Source organism: Kogia breviceps, chromosome 1 (genome assembly GCF_026419965.1).
Source record: "Kogia breviceps isolate mKogBre1 chromosome 1, mKogBre1 haplotype 1, whole genome shotgun sequence".
Classification (NCBI taxonomy): domain Eukaryota; kingdom Metazoa; phylum Chordata; class Mammalia; order Artiodactyla; family Physeteridae; genus Kogia; species Kogia breviceps.
In genome coordinates, this window is record NC_081310.1 from 173,329,655 (window position 1) to 173,356,548 (window position 26,894).

At 46.0% G+C, this 26,894-nt stretch overlaps 1 protein-coding gene across 2 annotated transcripts; it reads left to right on the top strand.

The window, feature by feature from the left end:
* On the top strand, positions 1-26,894 carry OSCP1 (organic solute carrier partner 1). Of its 2 annotated transcripts, XM_067011372.1 has the most exons (11): positions 15-218; positions 5,722-5,751; positions 9,557-9,711; positions 14,325-14,492; positions 15,340-15,420; positions 21,014-21,117; positions 21,576-21,704; positions 22,245-22,314; positions 24,141-24,280; positions 25,202-25,265; positions 25,506-26,894. In XM_067011372.1, exons 1-11 carry the CDS (start codon positions 107-109, stop codon positions 25,620-25,622), a joined length of 1,170 nt encoding a protein of 389 aa, XP_066867473.1. In that variant the 5' UTR covers positions 15-106; the 3' UTR covers positions 25,623-26,894. The 2 variants fall into 2 exon arrangements, with proteins under 2 accessions (XP_058903219.1, XP_066867473.1); XM_059047236.2 differs by lacking the exon at positions 5,722-5,751 and having other exon boundaries at positions 1-218.

The following is a 26,894-nucleotide window of genomic DNA, read 5'->3' on the forward strand; positions in this document are numbered from 1 at the left end:
GCCGTGTTGCCTAGCAACTGGGCTTCGGGGACGCGTCTGACGGGCCTCCAGGCCTCTGGCTACCAAAGCTCCGGGCTCTGTACCAGCTGCGCTCGCTTCCGGCACCATGTCGGTGCGGGCGCTACCGCTGCTCTTCTTGAACCTGGGTGGGGAGATGCTTTACATCCTGGATCAGCGGCTGCGAGCCCAGAACATCCCGGGAGACAAGGCCCGAAAAGGTGAGAGGGACCAGGCCCGCGCAGCCAGCCCCCGCCCCCGCTCTCGCAGCCAGAGCTCCCCAGCCAGGCCCCTTTACACACTGATCAACACCCCTGCACCCTGCTCTCTCGTAGCCAGGGACCTCTTTCACAACCCACAGCCCCATCCAGGCAGAGCCCCTCATGAGCAAAGTCCCCAAAAGATTGCTTCACCGCAGAGGGATTTAATACCCCCGTTGGATATTATTAGGGAACCTGATCTCCCCGCCAGTTACTCATCCCCTTAAATTGGAGGTGATTTCCCAATCTCTCTTGACAACCGGTCCCTCCCAAATGTGGGAGTCCCAGTGGCCCACCACCTGGAGACACTCTCTGCTGGTCCGAGCATCCTCTTTCCCCCCAGGGAAGCTTCTGAGCTTCCATTCCTCTGTGTGGTATCCTCCTTCATAAACTGGAAGCCAGTCTTGCTAAGTTCAGAAGCTATTTCTCGAAAGGTGAGGTTCTGAAGTAACATAGATAAATAAGAAAATAGAAGACAAGTTGTAAATCTTTTCCCTTCACAATTGTTTGGAGAGAATGCAATTGTGGAAGTAATGATATGAGAGCCTCTAAAGTGCAAAATGTGCCTCCCATGCACAGCACATCTAACCCCAGAGGAATGGCCACCCAGAACTCTCTGCCACCCCTCTTCTCTCCATTTTTCACCCTCTTCTCAACCAACAACTGTTTTCACCAAGTTTCCTGGATTAACTATGAAGGAGATATTATATTTCAAGGTAGAGGAAGAAAAGTTGGTATAAAGGTAACTGACATAGCCGCTGGTTAAAACATTTATTCTCTCCAACAGTCTCTGTATGCTCCATTGATGTTAAACATACAAATTCAGATGTTAAGCATACGTATTCAGATATTCACTACTGTACCTGTGCAACTGAGTCCAAGTCCATGCATAAAGAGATAAAAGAACTCCCTATAGCATACCTCCTCCATTCATTCAGTACACAGCTGCCAGTGAGCTTTCTAAACTGCAAATCCGTCCATACCTCCTGCTACTTGAAACCCTTTTTCAGCTTTCCACTGCTGTCTGGATGGAGGCCAAGTCCTTGGCAGGACATTTCAGGGTCCTTCCTGATCTGACCTCTGTCCACCTCTGCAGTCCCACCTTTCACCACTGCCTGCCTCCTACTGTGTATCTTAATACCAAACTGCTTGTAGGTCTCCATTTAAAGCATGTTCATTCGTGTTTGCATGCTAGTAATTCCCATTCTACCCCACACCTCCCATTTCCATGCTAGTTATCCCCTTGCATCCTGCATTATTCAGCTTAAAAACCATCTCCCTCTCATCTCCGCATGGGAAAGGGCCTGCGCCTACTCCCATAGCACCCCAGTGTGTCCCTCTCCACCTTATCGCTGGCCAGATTATACTGAAATGGTCTGTATATGCGTCTGTCTCCCCCATGTGATTGTCTTATTCATCTTGTATTCCAGCACCCAGCATAATGCCAACAGCAGAATAAATCAGTGCTCAGTAAATGTTTGTTAAACTGCTGTTTTGTATGACATTGCCATTTCTTCCTCAAGAGGGTTCTGTTTTCCTTGGCGCTATGTTATGTGATTTCATCTGGGCTATTGGCACTCGTGAGCTGACAGGTAGTTCTTGGACTGGTAGTCTGCATCTTGGAAGGCAGTGTAAATTAGCAATTAAGAGCATGCTCTCTGGAGTCATACAGATATGGGTCCCAATTCCAGTTTTGCCATTTAACTAGTTGTGTGACCTTGGAGTGTAACCTCTATAAGCCTGTTTCTTTCTCCATAAAAGGGGAATAATAATATGCACCTTACAATGAATTTGTAACGATCGAATGAGGTCATGTATTTAACACGTTTAACCCAATGTGTAGCAGGTGCAGTCTTTCAGGAGGCAGTCTGGGCAAGACCCTGTGAATACCAGGGGACTGGCTTCCTTTGTGTTCAGGAGTTGCAGTCCTTCCGGGTTTGCTAGATACAGTCTCAGGGAGCTTCAGCCACCTTTCGTAATTCACCTTCACATACTCATTCCTTCCACAGTTTGGTTGAGTGTCAGATGCCATGTGAGATGCTGGGTGGAGCCTGATGCAGCCCTTGTGCACATTCTCTGGAGGTAGCGCTTTTGATCAGTCTGTCCAGTAACTGATTCTAAACCTGGGGGATATGTCTTCCTAGTACAACAACAACAAACATTTTTAAAATTTATTTATTTTATTTTTTTGACTGCATTGGGGCTTCATTGCTGCATGTGGGCTTTCTCTAGTTGCGGCGGGCGGGGGCTACTCTTCACTGCAGTGCGCGGGCTTCTCATTGCGGTGGCTTCTCATTGCGGAACACGGGCTCTAGGTGCGTGGGCTCAGTAGTTGTGACTCGCGGGCTCTAGAGCGCAGGCTCAGTAGTTGTGGCACACAGGCTTAGTTGCTCCACGGCATGTGGGATCTTCCCAGACCAGGGCTCGAATCGGTGTCCCCTGCATTGGCAGGCGGATTCTTAACCACTGCGCCACCAGGGAAGCCCCAACAAACATTTATTAAGCACTTAACCATGTACCATAGACGTCTCTGAACATCTTAATCCCCACAACTATCTTATCATATAGGTAATACTTCTGTCCCCATTTTACAGATGGAGAAAGTAGGCTAATTTGCCCAGGGTTACATAGCTGGTAAGAGGAAGAGTAAAGGATTTGAACCCAGGTCATCAGACTCCAGAGCTCATACTCTTCACCCATATCCTTAACTGCTGCCCTGTACTTCCATACCCGAGGGGACTGTATCAGAATCTTTGTGGGGGGAGTTGGGTGGGGAGGGGACTGGAAGATTGGGAGGAGACGGAGAGGTTTGAAAAAAAAACCCAGTATAACCACTGATTTTATAAAAGAAATGACAGTAAGTAGCTGGTTGATGAGGACCTGCAGAAGACAGAGCGAGAAAGCAGGGCAGAGAGTGCGGGATTCAAAACATCGAGAAACACTCATCTCTTCCACTACTTAGAGTTGGTGTGGCTGCAGGAGCAGGGGCCTCTGTGACAAATGCCCCTGCACGGAGGCCTATAAAACACCAGACACGGTAAACTAGTCCTCACTGAAGCTTTGAATGGAAATCGTATTTCTTCTAGATGTTTTCACTGCCTTATACAACTAATTGGTCTCCTGGAGGTCATCCTGCTCCCACAAGGCCAGTGCAGATCTTGCAGTTTTTCCCCGCAGTGCAGCCTCTGGTTGAGCATTCAACAGAAAGGAAGTGCTGTCTCTGTGGGGCAACTTTTGAGTGTTGCATATTGAATGCGGTCCCATGTTTAAGCAACTGCGAGAATAATAAAAGCTGCCTTTGCCTCACTCCCACCCTCTTAAAGATACTCATAAGTAAGAACCTCTTACATTTTGTCTACGTTCCTCAGTTGACAAGGGGAAACTGAGGCATGGGGCCATTAAGGTTTTTTTTCCCCAGGATGCACAGATCACAGTGTAGTACCGAGCAACCAAATGCTGTGAGGTTCTGTTTTTATTTTTCGAGTTCCAATTTAACACGCAGCTCTGGATATCCTTGGGCCTACCTCCCACTCAAAATATAAGTAAAGTGGAATTGTCACAAACAAGTCCTCTGGAGAAATAATAGAAAAACAGGGCATCCTTTACCCTCCCCGGATCCTCAGGAGGAAGGGGGCCAGGAGCACACAGCACGACAGAGACCTCTGCTGGAGCTGATTGTCACTGCCTGCAGGGGTGCCTGGTAGCCCTGGGCATGTGTTCGCCAGCTCTGTTTCGTCAGCAGCAGGTAATCACTGTCCCTTAGGGTAGGCGAGCCCCTGGCAGCCCCTCTGTTCCCAAACACATCTTCAAGAGGGTTGCAGCTCTATGTCTCTGAATTCCCACGAGCCTATCAGGCAAGACCACCTGTAAAATAAATGCCACGAAATGATAGAAGATGCGGACATTATGCCCAAGAAGCCAGCATCTGCTTTTAATTTTTTTTTTTTTTTTTTTTTTTTTTTTTGTGGTACGCGGGCCTCTCACTGTCGTGGCCTCTCCCATCGCGGAGCACAGGCTCCGGACGCGCAGGCTCAGCAGCCATGGCTCACGGGCCCAGCCGCTTCACGGCACGTGGGATCCTCCCGGACCGGGGCACGAACCCGTATCCCCTGCATCGGCAGGCGGACTCTCAACCACTGCACCACCAGGGAAGCCCCTCTGCTTTTAGAAGGCCAGACTCTTGGTGCTGCTTCCCCAGTGTTTTCTCTCCTAAACCCTGTGACTCTTGTGGGAGAAAGAGGATGAATTTTCCCAGAGGAGCCTGACATTGCAGTGGGAACCCTTTGCAGTTAGTTAGGACATGGCACTGGCTGTGCTTTCAGGCCAGTCTCTTCAAAGCTGTTGGTATTGTGTACTGAAGGCACATACATGCTTTGCCATACATGCTTTGCTTATAACCTCAGAAATCACCTCTCAAACAATCTAGTGCAAATGTTTCCAATCTACACCAAAATACAAAATGTTTTTGAAATGTGGATGTGTGTAGAACTCTGTTTATCTGTGGGTGGTTTTTCTAGATTGAAATCTCTCCCCAAAAATTAAGGAAAAAAAATCACCATCCTTTATGGGTGGTGTCCAAAGTTCTGCAGTAGAGAAAGCAGAATTAGGAGAGAGGCCAGCTAAGTGCCTGATGTGTCTGTTTCGTCCCCACAACAACCATACAAGGTAGGTGCAGTTATCCCCCTTTCACAGATGAAGAAACTGAGGTTAACCAAGCTGTTTGAAGTTATCTAGCTAGTAAGTTGTAGAGCCAGGTCTCAACTCATAAAGGGTCTTGATTCTCACAGATTTCTCTAGCCAAGTACATTTTTCCTTATTTGGTCTCTTCTTGGCATCTCCCTGACTACCTTTGTCCTCAGGAGCTTTCTGTACAGTGGTCCCATCGTTATTTCCCTCTTTTTACGTGGAAGTCATGCCTCTCTATATAAAAAGTAAATCAGAAACAAATAGACTTTTTTCCCTATTAATTCACGTTTCAAGTTTTTTAACTTGAGCGGTTCTGTCTGTACTCTAGAAAGCGAAATCTTACAGTAATAAGAAAATCTGGTTGTGAAGAAAGAAAATCCTTTCTCTCCCTGTTCTTGGGATTATTCTTCCTTGTGGAAGGTAGTGTTTTTAAAAGCCTTGTATTGAATGATGTGTATTTTCAGAGTGTTAGAGGGGATGACTTCTTGAGCCTTTCAAGATAAACCCCAGGGTAGCTAGTCCTCCTGAGCTTCCTCTCCTCCTAAGCCACCCTCTGTAAGATATAGCCTCCCTAGAGCTTTTTTGGGAACTTGTTGTTTAACCATCATCCTTTTAAGAGTTTCAGATGGAAGGCAGAGCATTTGCATTAAACATGAATGCAAACATGCAAAATAAAGTTTCATAAGCCAGGTAATTGGAATTGGTATTTTTAAAGCCTCATTGAAAATAACGTTCTTGCTTCATGAACTGGTGTTTTCTTTTTATATGCTTCATGTAGATGAATGGACAGAGGTGGACAGAAAACGAGGTATGCTATTTCGGGGCTGCATGTATTCAGTCTGCATCCACAGGTTCACCCAGTGCTTCATCAGTGGGGCTTAAAGTGGGACCACTCTAAATATTTCCCAATAAAAGAATAGGTGTGAGTTTCTCTTTAGCTGAGACATTGGTTATACATTTGAATCTTTTACTTAAATAAATACAGAGTGGAAGACGAAAACCAAGGAAACATTGGCCAAAGGACCATATTGCACCTGAGGTATTTGTCCCTTTTCATCAGTTCCAAGCTTTGCAAGGATAGCTGGAGCAGTAGCTATATTTCTGGGTTGGCTGTCCTATTTAGTCATCCTTAAAACAATTCTGTGATAGCATCGTGTAGCCTAAGAGCTGTTCTGCTTAACACACGGAGATATCCGTTGAACAACCGAGAAAAATGGAAGCCTATGGCTGCATGGCCACCAGGATTGCGTTCAGAAGGCATATGACATGCATGCACTATGGCCTTATCATGCCAAATCTTCAGTTTCCTCTTCACCTACAACTGGCAGCAAACCTGAAAAAGTTGTCGATTCCTCAGAATAAAACCTTCGCCTTTCTCACCTTTAACCGTCACGAATATCTTCCATCATTTGACATTTGGGTATAGTTTATGCATGTCATAGCCAACGTCCTCGATATTTGAAGTCCTCTCCCCACCAAGCATACACCAAGTATGCTGAGGAGATAATGTATATATTTAAAAGCACAAGCATTAAAATCAAACAACCCCATTCTAATTTCAAGTCCACCGTCTGCTGTGTGATCTTGGACTTTAACTTTTCTAAGGCTCAGTTTTCCCCCTTGACAGAATTGGATAATAATTCAGAGTTGTCCTGGGGTTTAAATGAGGTAATGCATGGAAAATTCTAAGCCCAGTACTTGGAACATAATAAGGCTTCAAAACATGGTAATCATCCAGAAGTAGTAGCTTCTCTGTTTTACCCTTAGTACCAAGTTGTATGTTCCCATAAACAATAAAATTTACAGCAGAGGTAGCTGATTAAAAACTCAGTTGCTTTCATCAAGAGAATTATTTCATCAGGCCAGGCTCAAAGAAAAGCCCAATCGAAGTGGTCGATACTCTTTTATAATATTTCACAACCATCTTTCACCACTTCTCTTGAGCAATTTTTGGCCCATCTCTTGATGCACGGCAGAACTTCAGTTGAGAAGTATGGATTTTGAAGACTCTTCGTGTAAGTAATTGAACCACTGGAATTCATCTTAACTTAAGCGTCCAAAAATAATAAGCAGAAACTGACTTCATAATCTGAACCCGGGATTAGAAGCCTGTTACGTTAAGAACTCAGCTATTGACCCTTCCAGTGCACCTGTGATAAACCACCCCACTCCCTGGCTTTAGTCTCCTGATGAAATCTGGCTGCTAGCACATTTCTGCCTCATGAAAGTATGCAGAGCTCAGGAGAGTGCCAGAAATTAACACCAACACCAACGGACAGATCAGGTTAAAACTATTTCTCAGGTTTAATTGGAATACGGTGTGGGCTGCTACTCTTGGGCAAGGACAAAGTTTACTTCCTCTTTGTGCCCTGATGTTTATCTCAGTGTCTGGTACTCAGCAGGCCTACCTCAACCAAGTGCTAGGTGAAGCATGTTAATTTGTGCCCCCAAGCTCTTTCCAAAGAATTAAGTGAAAGGTGGGCGCTCTGGGTGCCAGGGCCCAACCGTAAAACGGCCATTTCCTCTTGGGGACATTTGTGTTCACTGCTCTGCCCACAGGGACAGGGCCTGTTGTACTCTCTTCCCAGCAGGAGAACTTTCTGGAAGTTCTCGTGCAAGGAGCCACGGTGATACATAGCTTATTCACTTCCCGGGGGAAAGGTTTCATTTTGCTTTTTACTTTGCCAGAGTAGCTAACAATCACCTTGGGATTTTCTTTCCTTTAGAGCTGATTTATTTGAGTCTAAGCTATTTTCCTAGATTCTGCTAAAGGCTCAGAGACCCTAGGGACATATTTCAGCCCCTAAGTGAGTGGGAGCTCTTTGTAAGCATGAACATAATCAGAGCTGATGTGATTCTTGAACTTGAATTCTTCCTCTTTGGCACTCCTCCCTGGCCTACATACACCTATGGAAAATTCTTCAGATTCTCTCTTCTGAGGCTTTATATGTGTCTTTCCATTTGTAGCTATTTCCTTGCAAAATTCTACATGTTGTATAGGCTGTGGTAAGAAAAATGTCAGAAAGCCCAAGTTATTGCAGGTAGGTCCTTGCTTGGTTAGGTCAAAGGCAAAAGGCTGTGCCTGAGGCAAACCCAGAAGAGTTCATCTGTCTCTAGGGAGACAATGGGGAAGTGTTAGTGCCCATCGAGGGTAAGCTGCCCTGGGTTGGAACTGTCCAGTGTTAGGGATGCCCTGTGTTGGTAATGGATCTGATTCTTCCTCACTAATGGGATGGAGTATAGAGTAAAATCCAAAGGTCAAGTGTGAGTTAAACACTTCTGGAAGGAGTCAGAGTCAGTTCGTTCTTTTGTGTCTGGGGGGGGCATGGGGAGGGAGGTGTTTGCCTTGCCCCTCTGCCCTCTCTCTGTAGCCCTTCCATTTAAGATTTAAGTATGACTAGCCCTCAGCTCCCCGCTTCTCCCCAAAACTGCTCTTTGAGATACTTTAAAATGCTGGCCTGAGCCCTCAATGTACGTCTATCAGTTACTTACCGGTTGAGAGGGCGCCCGAAATCATGACCTTGCCTTTACTCTCTAAGATACAAGGCCACAGCCAGTCACCCTGGTGTGTCCTCTGTGTGGCAAGAGAAAGAGGCGTCTGTATCTTTCAGCAATAATCACCCATGTTTGATAATTGATTTTGTATAATTATGTTAAGTAACCAGTTTTCTTTCAAATTTTAATTACTATGAATGTATAGTCTCAGCATCCATATACACTCACCTTTAGGCAGGAATATATCTGGCCTAATTAAGAATAATCTGTGTTCAACCATACCTGTTCTTATTTCTTGTACCAAAAGGCTTTCCTAGCCCTCAACTAATGTTATTTGAGTAGCACAAAATATCTAAATGAATGAGTGAATGAAAAACTAGAATTATAGAAACTTTGGTTTCTATAAAATGCCTTAGGACCTTTTATTCTCACTGTATGGACATTTTCCATCTGAACAACAGTATGAGACATATCACTACAGTATAATATCAATATTATAGATCATATATAGAAATTAAGGCATTCTAAAATGGTGTTTATCTGAAGTACACATCTTATGGAAACATTATAAAAGTTTTAATCTCTAACCAGTGGGTAGACTTGTCTATTTTTGTAAACTGTTTTGCAAAAAAAGGAGTCAATTACCATTGTAGGTCCCATTTTTATAAAATTTAATTTTAAGTAAAAATGTTATATACTTGCTAAACAAACAAACAAAACAGCATGATGCTGTTTCTCATTTTAAGGTAGAGCTCTAATCGAAAAGAATCTTTTTTAAAGATTCTAATAGGAATCTATTTTAAAGAAAGAAGAAACTTATCCCCTATCACCAAGTGAGATAATGTATGTAAAAGTGGTTTGTAACCGTTGAAGCACAGCATATTTGTACATTGTCACATGTATGTTTGCCCTGAGATGGTCTCATAAAGCACTCCTGACCCTGCTTTCTACTGGGACACCTGTTTGGTTTCTCCCCAGAGAGCAGATCTCACCAAACACATCCACATCCCCACTCTACACAGGGCCAGCTCCTCCATTCCATTCGTACACAGAGAGCATTTCCTGAATAAAGCTTCCGCCAGTACCTTGCTCAGCTGCATCTTCTCTTGTCTCTACAGTTCTGAATGACATCATCTCAACCATGTTCAATCGAAAGTTTATGGAGGAATTGTTCAAACTCCAAGAGCTCTATTCCAAAAAGGCCCTGAGGACAGTCTACGACCGCCTGGCTCACGCCTCCATCATGAGACTAAACCAGGCCAGCATGGATAAGGTAAGCAGACAGCTGCCTCTGTCCCCTGGGCTGCATTTCCTGTGGATGATCACAGACTGGAGTCAAATGAGATGACGTATGCAGTGGTGCCCGGCAAAAGACAGGCACATGTAAACATGGGTTGTTCTTGAGTTTCAAGTTGGGAAGGACCTCAGAAGTCATCTGCACCAACCCCTGTGTTGTTTATTCCATTATGTCACCCAAAGAGTGTGCTGATTTGCATGTCCATGTTTAGGAACATCTTAACCCAATACAAGCACCCAACCCTAAAAGCTTTAATTCTGCTTCTTCCTTAACAAAGCTCAGCTCTGCAAACCAGGCAATTTTTTTTTAAAGCAAATTCAAAACTGCTCAGTCTTTTTTTTTTTTTTTTTTTTTTTTGCGGTACGCGGGCCTCTTACTGTTGTGGCCTCTCCCGTTGCGGAGCACAGGCCCCGGACACGCAGGCTCAGTGGCCATGGCTCACGGGCCCAGCCTCTCCGTGGCATGTGGGATCCTCCCGGACCGGGGCACGAAGCCGCATCCCCTGCATCGGCAGGCGGACTCTCAACCACTGCGCCACCAGGGAAGCCCCTTAAAACTGCTCAGTCTTTATTGGGTTGGCCGAAAAGTTCGTTTGGGTTTTTCCATAACATCTTACGGAAATCATCTTAAATGAACTTTTCGGCCAACCCAATATTTATAATATATACATATCTGTTTCTTTGCGAAACCAATTTTGGGGTACTCTGATTTTAAAAGGAATAATTCCAAATAAATAATGGCAGAGCATAGATAAATCTCCTGTTCATAAGAATTCCAAACACTTATATAGATACTCTGCCCTCAGGGATAGAGAGCATAACTCCCCACTGCTTGAATGTGGCTGCACTTGGTGATATCCTTCCAAAGAAGACAGTATGGAAAGGAGGGGGAAAACAGCTAACTTCTCAGTGGAAAAACATGACAAATATTACCTCAACAGGTGATAACATCAACAGTGATAAGCTATGTGGTGGTACCCTGATATGATGTGATGAGGATAACACTTTGCCTCTGTGATCCTCCTCCCAAAAACCCACAACCCCAGGCTGATCATGAAAAAAACATCAGACAAATACCATTCGGGGGTCATGTTACAAAATACCTGACCAGTCGTCAAAGCTGTCAAGGCCACCAAAAACAAGGAAAGCCAGAGAAACTGTCACAGCCAAAAGGAGCCTAAGGAGACATGATGACTAAATATAATGTATGATCCTGGAACAGAAATAAGACATTAGGGTAAACTAATAAAATCTGAATTATACATGGACTTCAGTTAGTTTTTTAAATAATGATAATAATAATTCCTTTTCAAGTCCCTTCATTATGTGAATTTTTATAAATCATGAGGACTGACAGTAGGTGCCAGGTGTGCAAAAATCAACACTGTCTCATTGCTGGTACCTGGAAACCTCAGAGAGACAGACTGCCTTTTTTTTTTTTTTTTTTTGCGGCACACGGGGCTCTCACTGTTGTGGCCTCTCCTGTTGCGGAGCACAGGTTCCGGATGCACAGGCTCAGCGGCCATGGCTCACAGGCCTAGGTGCTCCGCAGCATGTGGGATCCTCCCGGACCGGGGCACGAACCCGTGTCCCCTGCATCGGCAGGCGGACCCTCAACCACTGCACCACCAGGGAAGCCCCAAGACTGCCTTTAACTATGCCTTCTTACCTTCTGTCACTTACCTTTAGAAAGTTACTTTCTTTCCTTGAGCCTCCGTTTTCTCATCTATAAAATGGGGATAATAACAGCTACTTCATCAGTTAGTGGGAAGATTAAGTGAGAAACATAGATACAATGATACAAGAAGGCCTGGCACATAGATGTTCGATAAATGTTTGGTATCTTCTCTTCTCTGCTTGTTTCTCTCCCTCTGCCTTTAGGAAAGTTTAGGTTTCCACTGAGAAAGGACACAAAACTTGGAATTAAAAAACCTGGGTTCAAGTCTTCTTTCTACCAATAGCTCTGAGACGCAATTGACTGAATAACTCATCTGAACTTTCATTTCTTCATCCTATACCTGTTTTTATCCTTTATTCCTAGCACAGTGCCCTGTACACAACAGGTACTTAATGTTTTTTGTTTTTTATAAATTTATTTATTTGTTTGTTTATGGCTGCATTGGGTCTTCGTTGCTGCGTGCAGGCTTTCTCTAGATGCGGCGAGCGGGGGCTCCTCTTCGTTGCGGTGTGCAGGCTTCTCACTGTGGTGGCTTCTCTTGTTGCAGAGCACGAGCTCTAAGCGCACAGGCTTCAGTAGTTGTGGCTCACGGGCTTAGTTGGTCTGCGGCATGTGGGATCTTCCTGGACCAGGGATCAAACCCATGTCCCCTGCATTGGCAGGTGGATTCTTAACCAGTGCGCCACCTGGGATGTCCCAGGTACTTAATGTTTGATGATGATGGTGGAGAGTCTTAAATCTACATCTCTAGTATCAGACACGCCTGCGTGTGTGTATGCACACACACGCCAGGCTGCTCCTGCTGTAAGCCACTTTCTAAGCGAGATGTTTATCTGCATGTTGGAAAAAGGGGATCGTGTAGAGGGTTCTAGCACGTGCTTCAGGATCTGATCGTCTTTAGTTTCAAATCTCACCCTACTACTAAGTACCAGCTCTGTGAAATTAGGCAAGCTTCTTCATTTTTAAACTTGGGATAATACGTACCTCATAGAGTTCTTGTGAAATTAAAGGGGATCAGTTGAGGCCATGCATATCCACGTGCTCGCACAGCACTCAGGTGGCTGTAGTTTAATTCCCAAGCCCACCTCAGATGTGTCCATACCTTCTCTCCCATACTCCCCTGACTCTGTCGTAGCATCATGTATCTCCCAGGCACTAAGTTGGAAATGCTGTGGTCCTTTTGGACAGCCCTCAGATCGTCCCCCGAATCCAGTCAGGCAAGCACCATGTACTGACGGCTTTCCTCCTGAGTGTGTCACATGCTCTTCTTTTCCCTTCCTTATCCATCCCCACCATCTTTATTCCAGGCCTTGCATCTGGGTCACTCCAACAAAATTTCTTTCATTCATACAATCAGTAGATGTTATTGCCACCCTCTTAGGAGCCAGGCACCAGCTAATCCTCCCCAGTCCAGTCTCTCCCTTCTCTCGCATCTCATCATGGCCAGAGTCACCAATCTCACTTAATTACTACTTTTATCACACCAGCACAGAGCATTTCAGTAGCCCCCTAATTCCTACCACATCTAGTCTAAATTATCTTGTCCATCTTTCTAAAACCTCTAATATTCCAACCTTGCCGTACCCACCTTTATTTCCCACCACCCCAAACACAAACCATCCCCTCCAGTCAGGCTGCTCTACTCTTTCTCCCAGGAAAATAGCATGGCTGTGGCTGCCTCCAGACCCTCACGCATGCTGTTGCCCTCCACCAGGATGCCTTTCCCCTCCCTCAGCCAGCTGGAACCTTGCCTTGAGTCTGTAGCAGGCCCAGTTCTTCCACAAAGCCTATCGTGAGCACTTTGGTCCTCACCAGTGTCTCACCTCTGATCTTCATGGGTGGTCATACCATACTTGGGGCTTGTTGATCTCTTACTAAGTTTCATTTTTCATCTCATACAGTTGTGGAACTTCATTCTTGCCACTTTCACATGTGTTTTCTCATTTACTCCTCTCAGCTGTTCTGCAATGTTGGGAAATTAGGGAGTATTTTTTTTAATATTTATTTATTTATTTATTTGGCTGTATCGGGTCTTAGTTATGGCATGTAGGACCTTCGTTGCAGCACGCGGGCTTCTCTCTAGTTGTGGCACTCGGGCTCTAGAGAGCACGAGCACAGCAGTTGCAGTGCGTGGGCTCCAGAGCATGTGGGCTCAGTAGTTGCAGTGCCCGGGCCCTCTGGTTGTGGCGTGCAGGCTCCAGAGCACACGGGCTCGGCAGTTGCAGCACATGGGCTCTCTAGTTGTGACGCATGGGCTCCAGAGCACACGGGCTCAGTAGTTGTGGCACACAGGCTCAGTAGTTGTGGCACACGGGCTCTCTAGTTGTGGCACATGGGCTCTAGAGTGCACGGACTCAGTAGATCTGGCGTGCAGGCTTAGTTGCCCCATGGCATGTGGGATCTTAGTTCCCCAACCAGGAATCAAACGCATGTCCCCTGCATTGGAAGGAGGATTCTTAATCACTGGACCACCAGGGGAGTCCCAGGAATATTTTTTACGCATGAGAAAACTCAGGCTTAGAGAGGCAAAGAGACTTGGCCAGGACCATCCAACAAGTCAGCAGCAAGGAGGACTTGAATTTGGGTTTTCATTCTCCACGCCCAGCACCTTGTCCAGGGCCCCCCAGCTGCCTGTACTGTTTCATGTGTATTCCATCAACAATACATGTAAGCTGGCCAGAAATCCTGGTTTGCCCAGGAATATCCTGGTTTACTCCTGTTGTCCCAGCTTAATTATTACTATCACCCCTTTTTACTCTCAACAGTGTCTTGGTTTGAGTGATGACTAGATATGGTCACTGAGCTGCATGATAAGCCCAGAATTGGTTTCCGGTAAGTGCCGACTGAATTGTTTGAGGTTCTGATGTCTGCCTTTATGGTCCTATTTCTTTTATTCATGTATGGGTTGGCAGCTCTATGACCTGATGACAATGGCTTTCAAATATCAAGTATTGCTGTGTCCTCGTCCCAAGGATGTGTTGCTGGTCACTTTCAATCATTTAGATGCCATCAAGGGATTCATCCAAGACTCCCCAAACATCCTGCATCAAGTGGATGAGACTTTCCAGCAGCTGACTGAAGTAAGCATATCGTCAGTTTATCACCTCTCAGCCCCAATACTCGTTCTCATTCCTCTGTTACGAACAGGCAGATTCTATGCCAAAGAGAACAGGGTGAGAGGAATGACAAAACCTGCCTCTCCCAGAAAACTCTCAAAATCTACAGGTATCCGTTTTGGAAACACAAGAGACATTATCATCTTATACCCTCTCACTGTTGCCTTCATAACTGGGGAAGCAACGATACAGAGCATAGCTGTTCTCTCCTAACTTTTCTGAAAGGGAGTTGGTGGTGGATGTTCTATAGAATCGTGGGGAACAGGGGAGGTAAGGTGCGCGCTGCTCGGTGTGCCACCGTGGGGCTTGTCCCTCAGGCAAGGGTGCAGTGCTGGCCCTCTTGCCCAGCAGCTGAGTCCTCTCCTTGCTCTCTGGCTCCCATCCCTGGGCATCCATCCACCCACCCCTGCCTGTCTGTACTTTCCATCTCACTTCTTTTTTTTTTTTTTTTTTTTAATTTTTATTTATTTAATTTTAATTTTATTATTTTTAATTGAAGTGTAGTTGATTAACAATGTTGTGTTAGTTTCAGGTATACAGCAAAGTGATTCAGTTACACATATATATGTATATTCTTTTTCAGATTCTTTTTTTAAAAATTAATTTATTTATTTTTTAACGTCTTTATTGGAGTGTAACTGTTTTACAATGGTGTGTTAGTTTCTCCTTTACAACAAAGTGAATCAGTTATACATATACATATGCTCCCATATCTCTTCCCTCTTGAGTCTCCCTCCCTCCCACCCTCCCTATCCCACCCCTCCATCTCACTTCTGAAAGTGGAATGCCTCTATCTGCTTTGCCTCCGCAGATATACGGGGGTCTCTCTGCGGGGGAGTTCCAGCTGATCCGGCAGACGCTCCTCATCTTCTTCCAGGACCTGCACATCAGGGTGAGTGAGTGGGCCGCCCGGGAGCTCCCTGCCGCTGCTGTCCTGGGGAGACAGGATGCAAGTCTTCAGGGCAGACAAGGCTGGGATTCTGCCCAGTTAGCAACATCCTCGGTGCTTGGCTCCATGCTCAAAACAAATCTCAGCAGTTTTTCAATGGACCAAGGAAGACAGTGATGCCACCATTCCCTCCCAGTTACCTTATGTGTTTCTTTAAAATATGGCTTCTTCCCTTGCTTTTCCAGGCCACCAGCCTGATCTCAATTCCAAAACCTTTTCTCGAGCCTTTATCATCTTGACTTCTCCAGTGTCTGAGCTGTCAGGAGGCTGCCCTCCTGCTCCATGAAACTGTCGCCTTTCATGGAGTTTCCTGGCACCATACCGTCCTGGCCTTCCCTTACCTCTCCCATCTCTCTGCCTTTCACTCTTTCCTCCCCCTCCTCCTGTTTCCAAACCTTCCCCCTCTGCTTCTACTCACCCCCTGCTCGTGAGGAATCGCTTTCCTCCCCACTTTGGCTGCCGACCGACGCTTCCACCTATGACTCCTACATCTAACCTCTACCCAACCCTTGCCCCAGCCCTGCCGTCCAGACCCACATCTCCACCTCCTTGCTGAGACACTCCCCCATGCCCACAACCTAATGTCTGTAGCTAAACTAGTCTCCACAATTCAAGTCCTGCCCAACTTCCTGGCTTCTTTTCAGGGCGCCACCATTCCCTCACTCACTCGGCTCAGAACCAGAGCATCACACCTTTGATTTCCCTTCTCTGATCTTCTAATTGCTTCTATGGCCCATCGAGTCTGCCTTTTCACTCTCCACACCCTCCTTTCCATTCCTGTCGCCACCAGCCCAGCTCAGGCCTTCATACTTCTTGTTGGCTCTTGCCTCCCAGTTGACCCTGCCTCCTCCAGACAGTTCTACACCCTAACTTTGAAAAACACATTTCTGAGCTTCTGAATTTGGGGCCTGTCTCTCTTGCACAGGACTTTGTTCCTTCCCAGAATTTAACACACTGATATGGGAGGGTAGGTGATACAGCAAAATGAGCCCAGACTCTGGAGTCAGGCACTCCTGTGCTTGAATCCCACCTACAGCACAGCTCCATGACCTTGGGCAAATTACTTCCCTCACGCCTTAGTTTCATCATCTGAAAAATGGAAATGACAGTACCTAATTTAGGGCTTTTCAGGAGGATTAAGTGAACCCTCACAGGTAATATATATGTATTTGCTTGTATATATATGTATAGACTATAGAATGCTTCTGGAAGGATGTGCAGAAAACTGGTCACAGTGGTTGGCTCCTGGGAGTGGGGAACCACATGGAGGATAGGGATATAAGAGAGACTGACTTTCCCTCGTGCACCCGTTGAACCTTTTTTCTTTTTTGGCCGTGCCACACGGCTTGTGGGATCTTAGTTCCCCGACCAGGGATCGAACCTGTGCCTCCTGCATTGGAAGCACAGAGTTCTAACCACTGGGCCGCCAGGGAATTCCCACACTTTGAACCTTTTGAATTTTGTATATGTGCGTGTGTAACATATTCACAAAATAAAATTCAAAAAAAAGAAGAATTAGAATATGCTTAGAACCTGATTGTTATTTCCCTCCTATGGACAGGGAAAGACAAATAGATTTCAATGCTGAGGTCAATTTTATTTTTAACCCCCATGAATAATTTCATTTGCTGTGGATGGAGCAATAATAACATCAATATAAATTAAGATCTCCAATAGTCATCAATTAAAATTAAAAATATGAAAGTACAAATAAGATTAAGTTTTGCATTGCTTTAAAATATTAAAAACTGTATCATATGGTTGTCAAGACTGCATATTTGGACATTATTTTATGGACTGTAGTGATATAAGCAGCCATATTGATTTCTCAATTCTGGCAAGATAAAATTCATTTTGATAAAAAGACTTTCCTAATAATAAGTCTATAACAAAATCATTAAAATATATTAAACCACAAAATATATTAAGCTTTAATTGCTAAATGGGCAGGCGATGAAACATCAGAATGTTCATCAAGAGAAATAGGGATCACATATCGTGACATGACTCAGCCACTGATCTGTAACATCTGGCTGCTTTTCCAAATCTGGTCTTTAATGGTATTTCTGCTCAGCTGCAATTTATGATTGCCTATACAGATTCTCTCTGTGTTCAAAACAATCTTCATAGGTTTTAGATTTTTTTAGCAAAACTAACTAAATCAAGAAAACACAGCTCTGAAAACTCCCTAGCTCGTTGTTTAACCAAAGCAAATGCAAGACTCCTCATCCTAATGTCCAAAGCTTTCTGTGATATCACAAGACAACGTGAAGTGGCCTTAGTATGGTCAAGGCCTGACCTGTGCCCCAGGCCCCAGAGGCTGCATGAAGACCGATTCCATTTGGAGTGCTGAGCAGTTATGTACAGCCATCTCAAGTCCCAAACCCCTTCAGCTCTCCAGAGCCCCTCCAGAGTTGCCTCCTAAAAGGTGGGCCCTCAGGTCACCCACCCTCTTCCGAATGCTCCTTCCCACACGTGCGTCTTCTATCACGGACTTTCTTCCTGTGCTCCCCCTGTTCCAGTTGTTGGAAAACATAACTCCATCTTCGCCTCTTCACAGCATGGTCCTTACACCTCCACTCCATTATCCACTCCACTTGGAAATAGTTCGTCCCTGGAAAACCAGTCAGTCTAACAAATATGTATTGAGTGCCTACTCTACACCAGGCAGTTTTCAGTCCTGAGATACAGAAGTGAACAAGGCAGAGGCCCTGCCTTGAGGAGCTTCCGTGCTAGTAGGTAGAGACAAGGAGGACACGTAAATCGTGTTATGGCTCTGATAACTCTTAGGAAGGTGGCCATATACAGTAAAGTTATAGAAGGCAACTGGGACAGGATGTTGCCTTAGACCAGCACTGTCCAACAGAGCTTCCTGTAGGTGATGGAAATGTTCTGTATCTGTGCTGTCCAATATGAGAGCCACTAGCCACATGTGGTTGTTGAGTACTTGAAATAGGGCTAGTTCGACAGAGAAACTGAATTATTGATTTAATTTAAATTTAAATAGTCATGCTTAACTAGTAGCTACCATACTGGACAGTACATCCGTAGACGATAGAGGCAAGGACAGCCTTTCTGAGGACAGATATTTCAGTTGAGAGTGTAATAACAAAGATCTCAGGCGAGAGCATCCAACCTGAAGGGACAGCTAGTTCAAATGCCATTAGGTAGGAGAAAGCATGATATGCTCCTTGGACAGAGCGAAAGACAAATGAGGATGGAGCATATCTAGGCAGGGGTGATATTTAAAATAAAGTTAACCACCTCTGTAGCATGGGCACTAACTAATCAGAAGAGATGCCAGTCATGAATAAACTGGTACCTACCTACCAGTTGACTTAGGTTTAGACGCTAGTAAAGGAGTTTATTCTAAGAGTAAAGCAAAGATCTGGAGCATCTTAAGGTGAGTGGTAACATGATTTGTGTCTGGAAGATGAATTGAATGGGACAAGGGTAGAGGTAGGACAGCAGTTACAAAATCTCGGTAAAAATGAAAGCACTTGGATTAGGTGCTAGCAGTATGGAATATACCTTCAGGGCAGGGCCAGTAAGATTTACTAAGAGATTGGATGTGGGGAATGAGGGAAAGAAGAAGAAAGAAAAACTCGTAAGGGGCTGGTGCCATTTTCTGAGCGGGGGAAGGACTGAAGGGAAGTGTATTTGAGTAGAAAAAATAATCAATTCTATTTAAATTGGATTTGTTCTCCAAGTAGCAGAGTCAAGTAGGTAGTTGCATACCTAATCCTGGAGCTCAGAGGAGAGCACCAAGCTGGAGACGTAAATGTGGGAATCCTCAGCATATAGCAGAGACGGTATGCGAAGTCTTCTGGCCACCTGAAGGAGGCCGGTCATTCTCCCTCATCCACAGGCAGGATATGAGAAGCAGAGTCAGCATTCTGCCAGTTTCTCCCCCTCACCTTCCGATCATTATTTTCCTGCCCTCACAAACTTAGCGCTCCTCTTGTAAGGCCAGTCCAGCAACCATTACACCATCCAAAGCCCTGCACTGATCCCTCACTGCTGAAACCGACTGCCAAGTCACTCACCCACATTCACCAAGCATTTACATCCCTGGCTCCCTTCCTCTTGGCCACCTGACTCCTACCATCATCCTGTGGAATGTGGGTGCTCATGGAGATGTCTCATCCAGCACTCCAGCCCCACAGCTCCGTGACCTTCATTCCCTCCTTCCATAGGAAACGTGGGTCCTGCCTTCAGGACCTCATCCGAGAAGGGAAAGTGCACTAAGTACCTTGTATATGTTTGGTTCTGACCCAGAAGAGTGTGAAGAGAGAGGACACAACGTGGGCCATGGCCACCTCTACCCAAGAGCATCAGGGAGTCTTCTTAGAGGATCCAATAGCTTTTCAAAGAAATAGGTTTTGGGGCCCTGGCAGTCCAATGGTTAGGACTCCATGCTTCCACTGCAGTGGGCCCGGATTTGATCCCTGGTCAGGGAACTAAGATCCCACAAGCCATGTGGTGCGGCCACAAAAAGAAAGAAAGAAAGAAAAGAAATAGGTTTTCACCAGGACCATGGGAAAACAGGAGAGGAGGGGTTAAGAGGACACCATCTCAGTAAAGGCAAAGGCGTGTAACCACCTGGTATAATTGGTGCCAACAGATGCTTATCCTTGATGATATTACTAATGTAATCTTGTAGAATTTTAGAGTTTCAAGGGACCTTCAAATGTATCTCACTTTACAGATGAGGAAGCTAAGCTCCAATAAAACTGATTTTTTTTTTTTTTTTTTTTTGGTGGTGTTGTGCAGCTTGCGGGATCTTAGTTCCCCGACCAGGGATTGAATCCAGGCCACAGCAGTGAAAGCACCGAGTCCTAACCACTGGACAGCCAGGGAACTCCCCAATAAAATTGATTAACTGCTACAATCTTGATGGGATTTAACCTGCCCAAGACCTGAATACAGAGCACACGAAGCAAGGAGTAGAAGTAAGCATCATGTAGGGTTTTCAGGCACAGAGAAGACCTTCAGACTCTAATGCCAGCTGGATCCACCAGTCCAGCACATAGCTGAGAGCTTGGAGTCAGAAACACAAGGGTTTGAACCCTCAGCCCTGCCCCTTATGAGCTGGCTGGCCTAGAGGAAATGTCTTAACCTCTGAGCCACCAATTCCTCATCTGTAAAACGGAGATAATGAGGTTCTTATAGCTCAAGCCTCACAGCTGTATGCAAAGTTGGCAAGGAACCAAGGAATGGGTGTGGAATTTGGCGTCAACCTTGGTTTTGAATCCTGGTCCTGTCTCTTATTGTTCTCTTTGGGCAAGTCATTGCACTCTGTGAACCTCGGCCTCCTCATCTTTAAGGCAGGGGTAGCACTACTCACCTGGAAGATTTGATGTGTGGCTCCAAAGAAGTTCCGTGTAAAAACACTACACCTCTGCAGGTGTTAAGTTACGGTGAGTTTTTCTCTCTTAGGTAGCATTCTTAAGCCATTACACACTTTCCATCCTCAGAATGCATATGTCTATGGAAATATATCAAGAAAAATGACAATAAGTATTTTTTTTTCCAGGTGTCCATATTTCTAAAGGACAAAGTTCAGAATTCCAGCGGTCGCTTTGTGTTGCCAGTGTCTGGGCCTCTTCCCTGGGGAACCAAAGTTCCCGGACTCATCAGGTGAATTCTCAACACTAATTGTCAGACTAATGTTTGGGGTGCTGGGAAACCAGTATGTGGGCCACCACGTAGAATGCAGCCCTGCTGGGGCCCCTCCTTTTCTTCAGTTAAGCACAGCAGTGAGGAGGTGAGGTTTAATCCCAGCTTGTCACCTCGCAGACACTGAAGCAAACCACCCAGTTCTCCAGGATTTATTTCTTCATTTATTGAATGTTTACTGTGAGAATGAATAAGATAATACTGTAATGCTCCAAAGTGCTACCCAGCACCCGGCACATAACATGTACTCAATAAATATTAGTATTATTATTATTATATTACTATCATCACATCAACCGGCATCTTTATCTTGAAGCAGTGCGTGAATTCCCTTTGGTCCCATAGTACCAAGATTAAAGAAGCCTCTGAGACTCTCGAAGCTTGGAGAACACGTCATCACGTCCTACTTTGTATTGTAGAACGTTCAACAACAAAGGCGAAGAAGTGAAGAAGGCAGAATTCAAGCACGGCGGGAGCTATGTCGCTGCCCCCAAAGAAGGGTCTTTTGAACTCTATGGAGACCGAGTCCTGAAACTGGGAACTAATATGTAAGCAAATTCCTCCTTCCCCAAATGAATTCAAGTCCAACGGAGGTCCCTTCACTTAAAAAACCAGCTTGACTTCTGCTATGAAAAATCCCTGCTGACAATTGGAGGAATTTTCCCTTAGATACACGGCATGCAGAGCCCCGATGTTTCCGAAGGGCACCTCAGATTTCCCAACATAAGGTAACTTAACAAGTTGAAAAGATAAATAATTTTAAATAGCCATGCAAGAGAACTAGCCAAAACCTTTGTTGCAGTGGCGATCCAAAAGGGCCTGGCCTTCATGTACCGATCACGTTTTTTTCAGCGATACACATTACTTTGCCAGAGAAAAAATTTCCACACAGCTTCCCAGATATTTTGTTTGGGGAAGAAGCAAAATTTGAGTGGTTGACACCCACTTAGTTGTATTCTGTATTCCCAGCGCCTTTCTGGACACTTTTTAATGCCTCAAAATAAAAACTATGCACTATATTTATGAGTTGGAAGGAAGTCAGGGTAAAAGGGCTGGACGATGTTTTCGTGGTTTTCTGTTGCCACCAGGTACAGTGTGAACCGGGCCGTGGAAACCCGTGTGTCTGGAGCATCAGAGAACTTAGCTGCACAGACACAGGTAAGCTTCTGCCTCCCTTGTTTATCTTCATAGCTTATTTCTAGATACAAGAGTCTGGATGGGGAGAGGGAGGGATCTCTAGATTTCAGAGCTGGCCAACATTTCCCTCATTTTTTGCAATCTTCTCCATTCCGCCTTACCAGTACACAGGTTTTTGGTTTATTTATTTATTTATTTATTTATTTATTTACTTTTGGTTGCGTTGGCTCTTCGTTGCTGTGCGTGGGCTTTCTCTAGTTGCAGCGGGTGGGGGCTACTCTTCACTGAGGTGCATGGGCTTCTCATTGCGGTGGCTTCTGTTGTGGAGCACAGGCTCTAGGCATGCTGTAGTTGCGGCACATGGGCTCGCAGGCTCTAGAGTGCAGGCTCAGCAGTTGTGGCGGACGGGCTTAGTTGCTCTGTGGCAGGTAGGATCTTCCCAGACCAGGGCTCGAACCCATGTCCCCGGCATTGGCAGGCGGATTCTTAACCACTGTACCACCAGGGAAGTCCCCATCACACAGGTTTTTAAATTACAGTTTCTCATGGAGACTTCCAGTGATCTGACTAATTAGGTAATTTTAAGCTTGGCTCCACCACCATAATTAAGCAGGAACCACACACCAGGACACGTGAAATAGCATCGTACCAGTGCTACGAGGTCCGTGGTTGCTGAGTTTAGCACTTGTGTGTATTCTGATCCTTAAAACTTCCCTTTTCAATGCTTCCCTGTGTAATGATGTGGAAGCTGAGTTCAAAATGGGGTTTTTGGTTCTCTGAATTCTGTTGTGTAAATTTTCACTGAACTAGCTACCAGCTAGCTGTAGGACAAATCATGGAATATTCAGTTATTCTGTAAACATCTGCTGAACTACGTCTATGGGCTGGGTTCCCAGGACACAGAGCTGGCTTAGATGTGGTCCCATCCTGAAGGGGCTTATAAAGACGGTGATGGAACAAATAACTACAACACGGCAGAAGACGGAAGATGCTCGCTCAGCATTCTGAGTAAAGAGCTGGGTCAGAACACATGTCCTGTCCGGGGGCGTGGGGGCGGGGGGCAGGGAACAAGAAGGCTTTTCAGCGGAGGCGACATTCAAGCGAGGCTGTAGAGTGAAGAAGATACTAAACAGCCCAGAGGGAGAAACAGGCGTACAAACCCAGGTGACGGTATGAGCAAAGGCACCCAGAGGCATAGTGTTGGGGGAGGCGGGGAGGCGGTGTCTCTCCCACATGGCTAGGTCGTAACACGACAGCAGCAGTGGCTGGGCAGAGACATGGGGCCTGATTCAAGAGGCCAAGCCGGGGAAGGCTGGGTTAGAGAGAGCAGGTTAGGAGGAGGGGGGATGGCTGCAGTGGGACCAGGCAGTGTGAGTGGGAGCCACAGGACGGAAGGGATTCGGTGGGGGGACGGGGGGAGGGGCTGTTCACGGTCACCACCGGAGCGCAGTGTGGTCGCTGCCATGGAATGAGTGCCCTTGGACCTGGAGCCTCCAGCCAGGCCACTTGTAAAGGCTGGGGGCACTAGAGTGCCTGAAGGAGAAGCAACCGTTCTTCTCCTTCCAGGAGGAAGGTCATTTGAGGAGAATGGGGATCCCTGGGGCCTTCCCCTGATCTCGAGACTCTCTGGATTGTGCCTTGTTAGAGTCCCCTCTGCTTCTGACACAGGTTATTTCTCTCTTGGTTAAGCCTGTTTTCTATGCTTCATTTGGACCTAGTCCTTCCCAGAAGTAATTTAAACTGTTATCATTTTGCCTTGTTTTATAATGCCACCCCAGGGCTCTGGGGTCTCAGGAGAAAATGTGATCACCTTCACGTAGCTAAAACTCATGAAATTGTTCCTGCAGGAAAGCATTGCTCCAAACCCTCTTGCTAAAGAAGAGCTAAATCTCTTGGCCAGGCTGATAGGAGGCATGGAGATTAAGAAACCCAGTGGCCCTGAGCCAGGATTCCGGTTGAATCTCTTCACCACTGATGAAGAGGAAGAGTATGTTTTCAGCCTGTTTCTTTAAAGACCTATATAAAAATCCTAAGTGTGACAAGAACCGAAAAATGACTGTTATAAACCAACGACACTTATAAACGCAGATGTAAAGATCACAAGTGAAATACCAGCAAACTCAATAACCTAGTTAAAGAAGAATCCACCAGTATTAAATAGCCTGAACTTGGTGGATTCATTCAAAAAATAGTTCTAATGTTTCATTTAGCAAAGCACAACTCAATGAGAGAATTGGAAGTCAAGATAATCATGTTAACAAAAGACTGTTAAGAAACCAGAAGGAGGTCGGAGCATGATATCTTGGGGATCAGTCTCCCCCAGAACCAGTAGTGGTGGCAATTCACTGAGACTGGCACAGCGCTTTACAGTTTACAGAGCACCTCTGCCTTCATTATCTCACGTGATGCTCCTCGCAACCAAATATTTGGGATGGGGGTTGCCTTCTATTTCCCTCTCCACTGAAGTGGCAGGTACTGTGGTACGTGTGGGGACCCACAGATAGAGCGGAAGACCTGGGACCTGTCCTCAGGCACTCCCAGTGTCGTAGGAGCATGAACACGTGCACAAGTCACTCGAGCGCCACGTCATAAACACTCCAGTGGAGGACACGGCGACTGACTTTGCACCCGCGGATTGAAGGAGTTGGCAACTGAGCTGGGTCTTGGAGTTTGCCAAGCAGAGGAAGGGGAAGAACGTTCTGGGCAGTAGTATGTGCAAAGGCACAGAGACATAAAAGGACTTCTTGGAGTGTAGGGTGCACTGGTTGGGGACGGGGTAGGAAGCTGAATGGAAAGGGCAGAAGGTGAGGCAGAAAAGAATAGGTTGCCAGATTATCAAGGGCCAGTTTGCCACACTAGCAGGGAGAAAACCCTAACCTTTGACCCATTTCTCTACCATCTTGTGCAGACAGGCAGCGCTAACCAGGCCAGAAGAGTTATTCTATGAAGTTATCAACATCCAAGCTACTCAGGTGTGTGCAGGGGATTACACAAGTCAAATCTTATTCCCCTCCTCATCTTAAAATAACATTGAACTCCAAAGGCCCTCCCTTCTCCTCTCTAATCGGCAGGTAATGTAGTCCCTACTCTGACAAACAGGTGAGGAACTGAAATGCATCACAGTGGTGGGAAAATTAACTACCAACTGCACAAAGAGGCCACGGTGCCCACACATCCTCCTTATTCCCTTCCACCTCTCATCTCTCTCACAGGACCAGCAGACGAACGAAGAGCTGGCTCGGATCATGGGGGAGTTTGAGATCTTGGACCAGCCAAGGCGGAGTGCCAGCAAGGGCGATGATTTGCTTGCCATGATGGATGAGTTATAGCTGTGCTGACCAGGCACGCCCCTCCCGCTGCGGAGAGGCTGCTTGATGAGGACCCTGGGGGATGCCCCAGGGAGCCAAATGATGCTGCTAGTTTTCTACTAAGTGAAGCCCTTCCTTACCTCTTGTTCCTGTTTATGTCCTAACGAACTGTGCGGGTCTCCCTCAGGGAGCACAGTCTCTGGAAGGCACACACACATTCATATTTTCAGCAAAATATATTCTGGCTTTTAAATGGGACCTTTCCCATGTTCTTGCTAGTTTTAATGGCAATCAAAGCATCCGGAGCCACAGGTTCAAGCCTGAGAGTCAGTAAGAGGGCGCTCCTGTTGCTGTTTTCATTACAGCTTTGCTCAGGGGACCTACTGCTCACAGATGCCTGTGAATCATCACAAAACTTCAGAGCTTTCTCGGATGTATTCTGCCTTGTGAGTTTGATGTAAGTGGTTGCCTCAGACAGTCAGGGCCCAGTTTATACAGCCCTCCTCTCCCTGGCACACTGGGAACGGTCACCTCAGAGGCAGAGGAAGCAGGGCCATGACAGGGAATCCTCAGGCAGGCCCCGCGCAGAGCGTGTGGGTGTCTGTGGTTCTCCGCACATCTCTCTCTCCATATGTAGTGTGGGCTTATCCCATATGGAAATGTGTACCAAGGAAACAGTTTGCTTCTTAAGAATGAGACGTCCTCCTTACCCCCAGAGTCTTCCTCTGCCACTTAGTGTTCTTGCCTTCTAAAGACACCCAGCACGACGTGCCATGACGTCTGTCTCCTCTGCTTCACCATCAGTGGCCAAGCAGAGCCTTAGGTTTGATGTACGGGAGGCGCACGTGATGTACCACTTTCCCTTCCGTGCACCAGATGAGTGACTTCCCTTGGCAGGAGGCCGAGTCTAATTGGGATCCATGAGAACTGTCTCAGGCCAGGGCTGCCCTAATTGTTTCAGGAAGGAGGGTCAGCCCTCCACCTCATATGCATCCTGAATTGAGTAACCAAGTGGCGGGCTCAGGATCAGCCAATATCCAGAGGTCAAGGTACATTCAATCCCATGGAAGCAAAATCCAGGACGGCAGAGGGTAGGAGAGAGACTGAGCTGAGCTGATCATTGCCTGAGATTGAGCCAGCCACCAGGACCACTCAGGACCCTTGCACCCTAGCAAGAGTTGAGGCGAACATATTTCTGGAATGCAAGGGTGCCTGTCCTTTAGCTTACCCAAGGCATAGGGTTTGGATACAGACGGGTAAATCACCCAATAAAGTTGCTTCCTGCCCACGAAA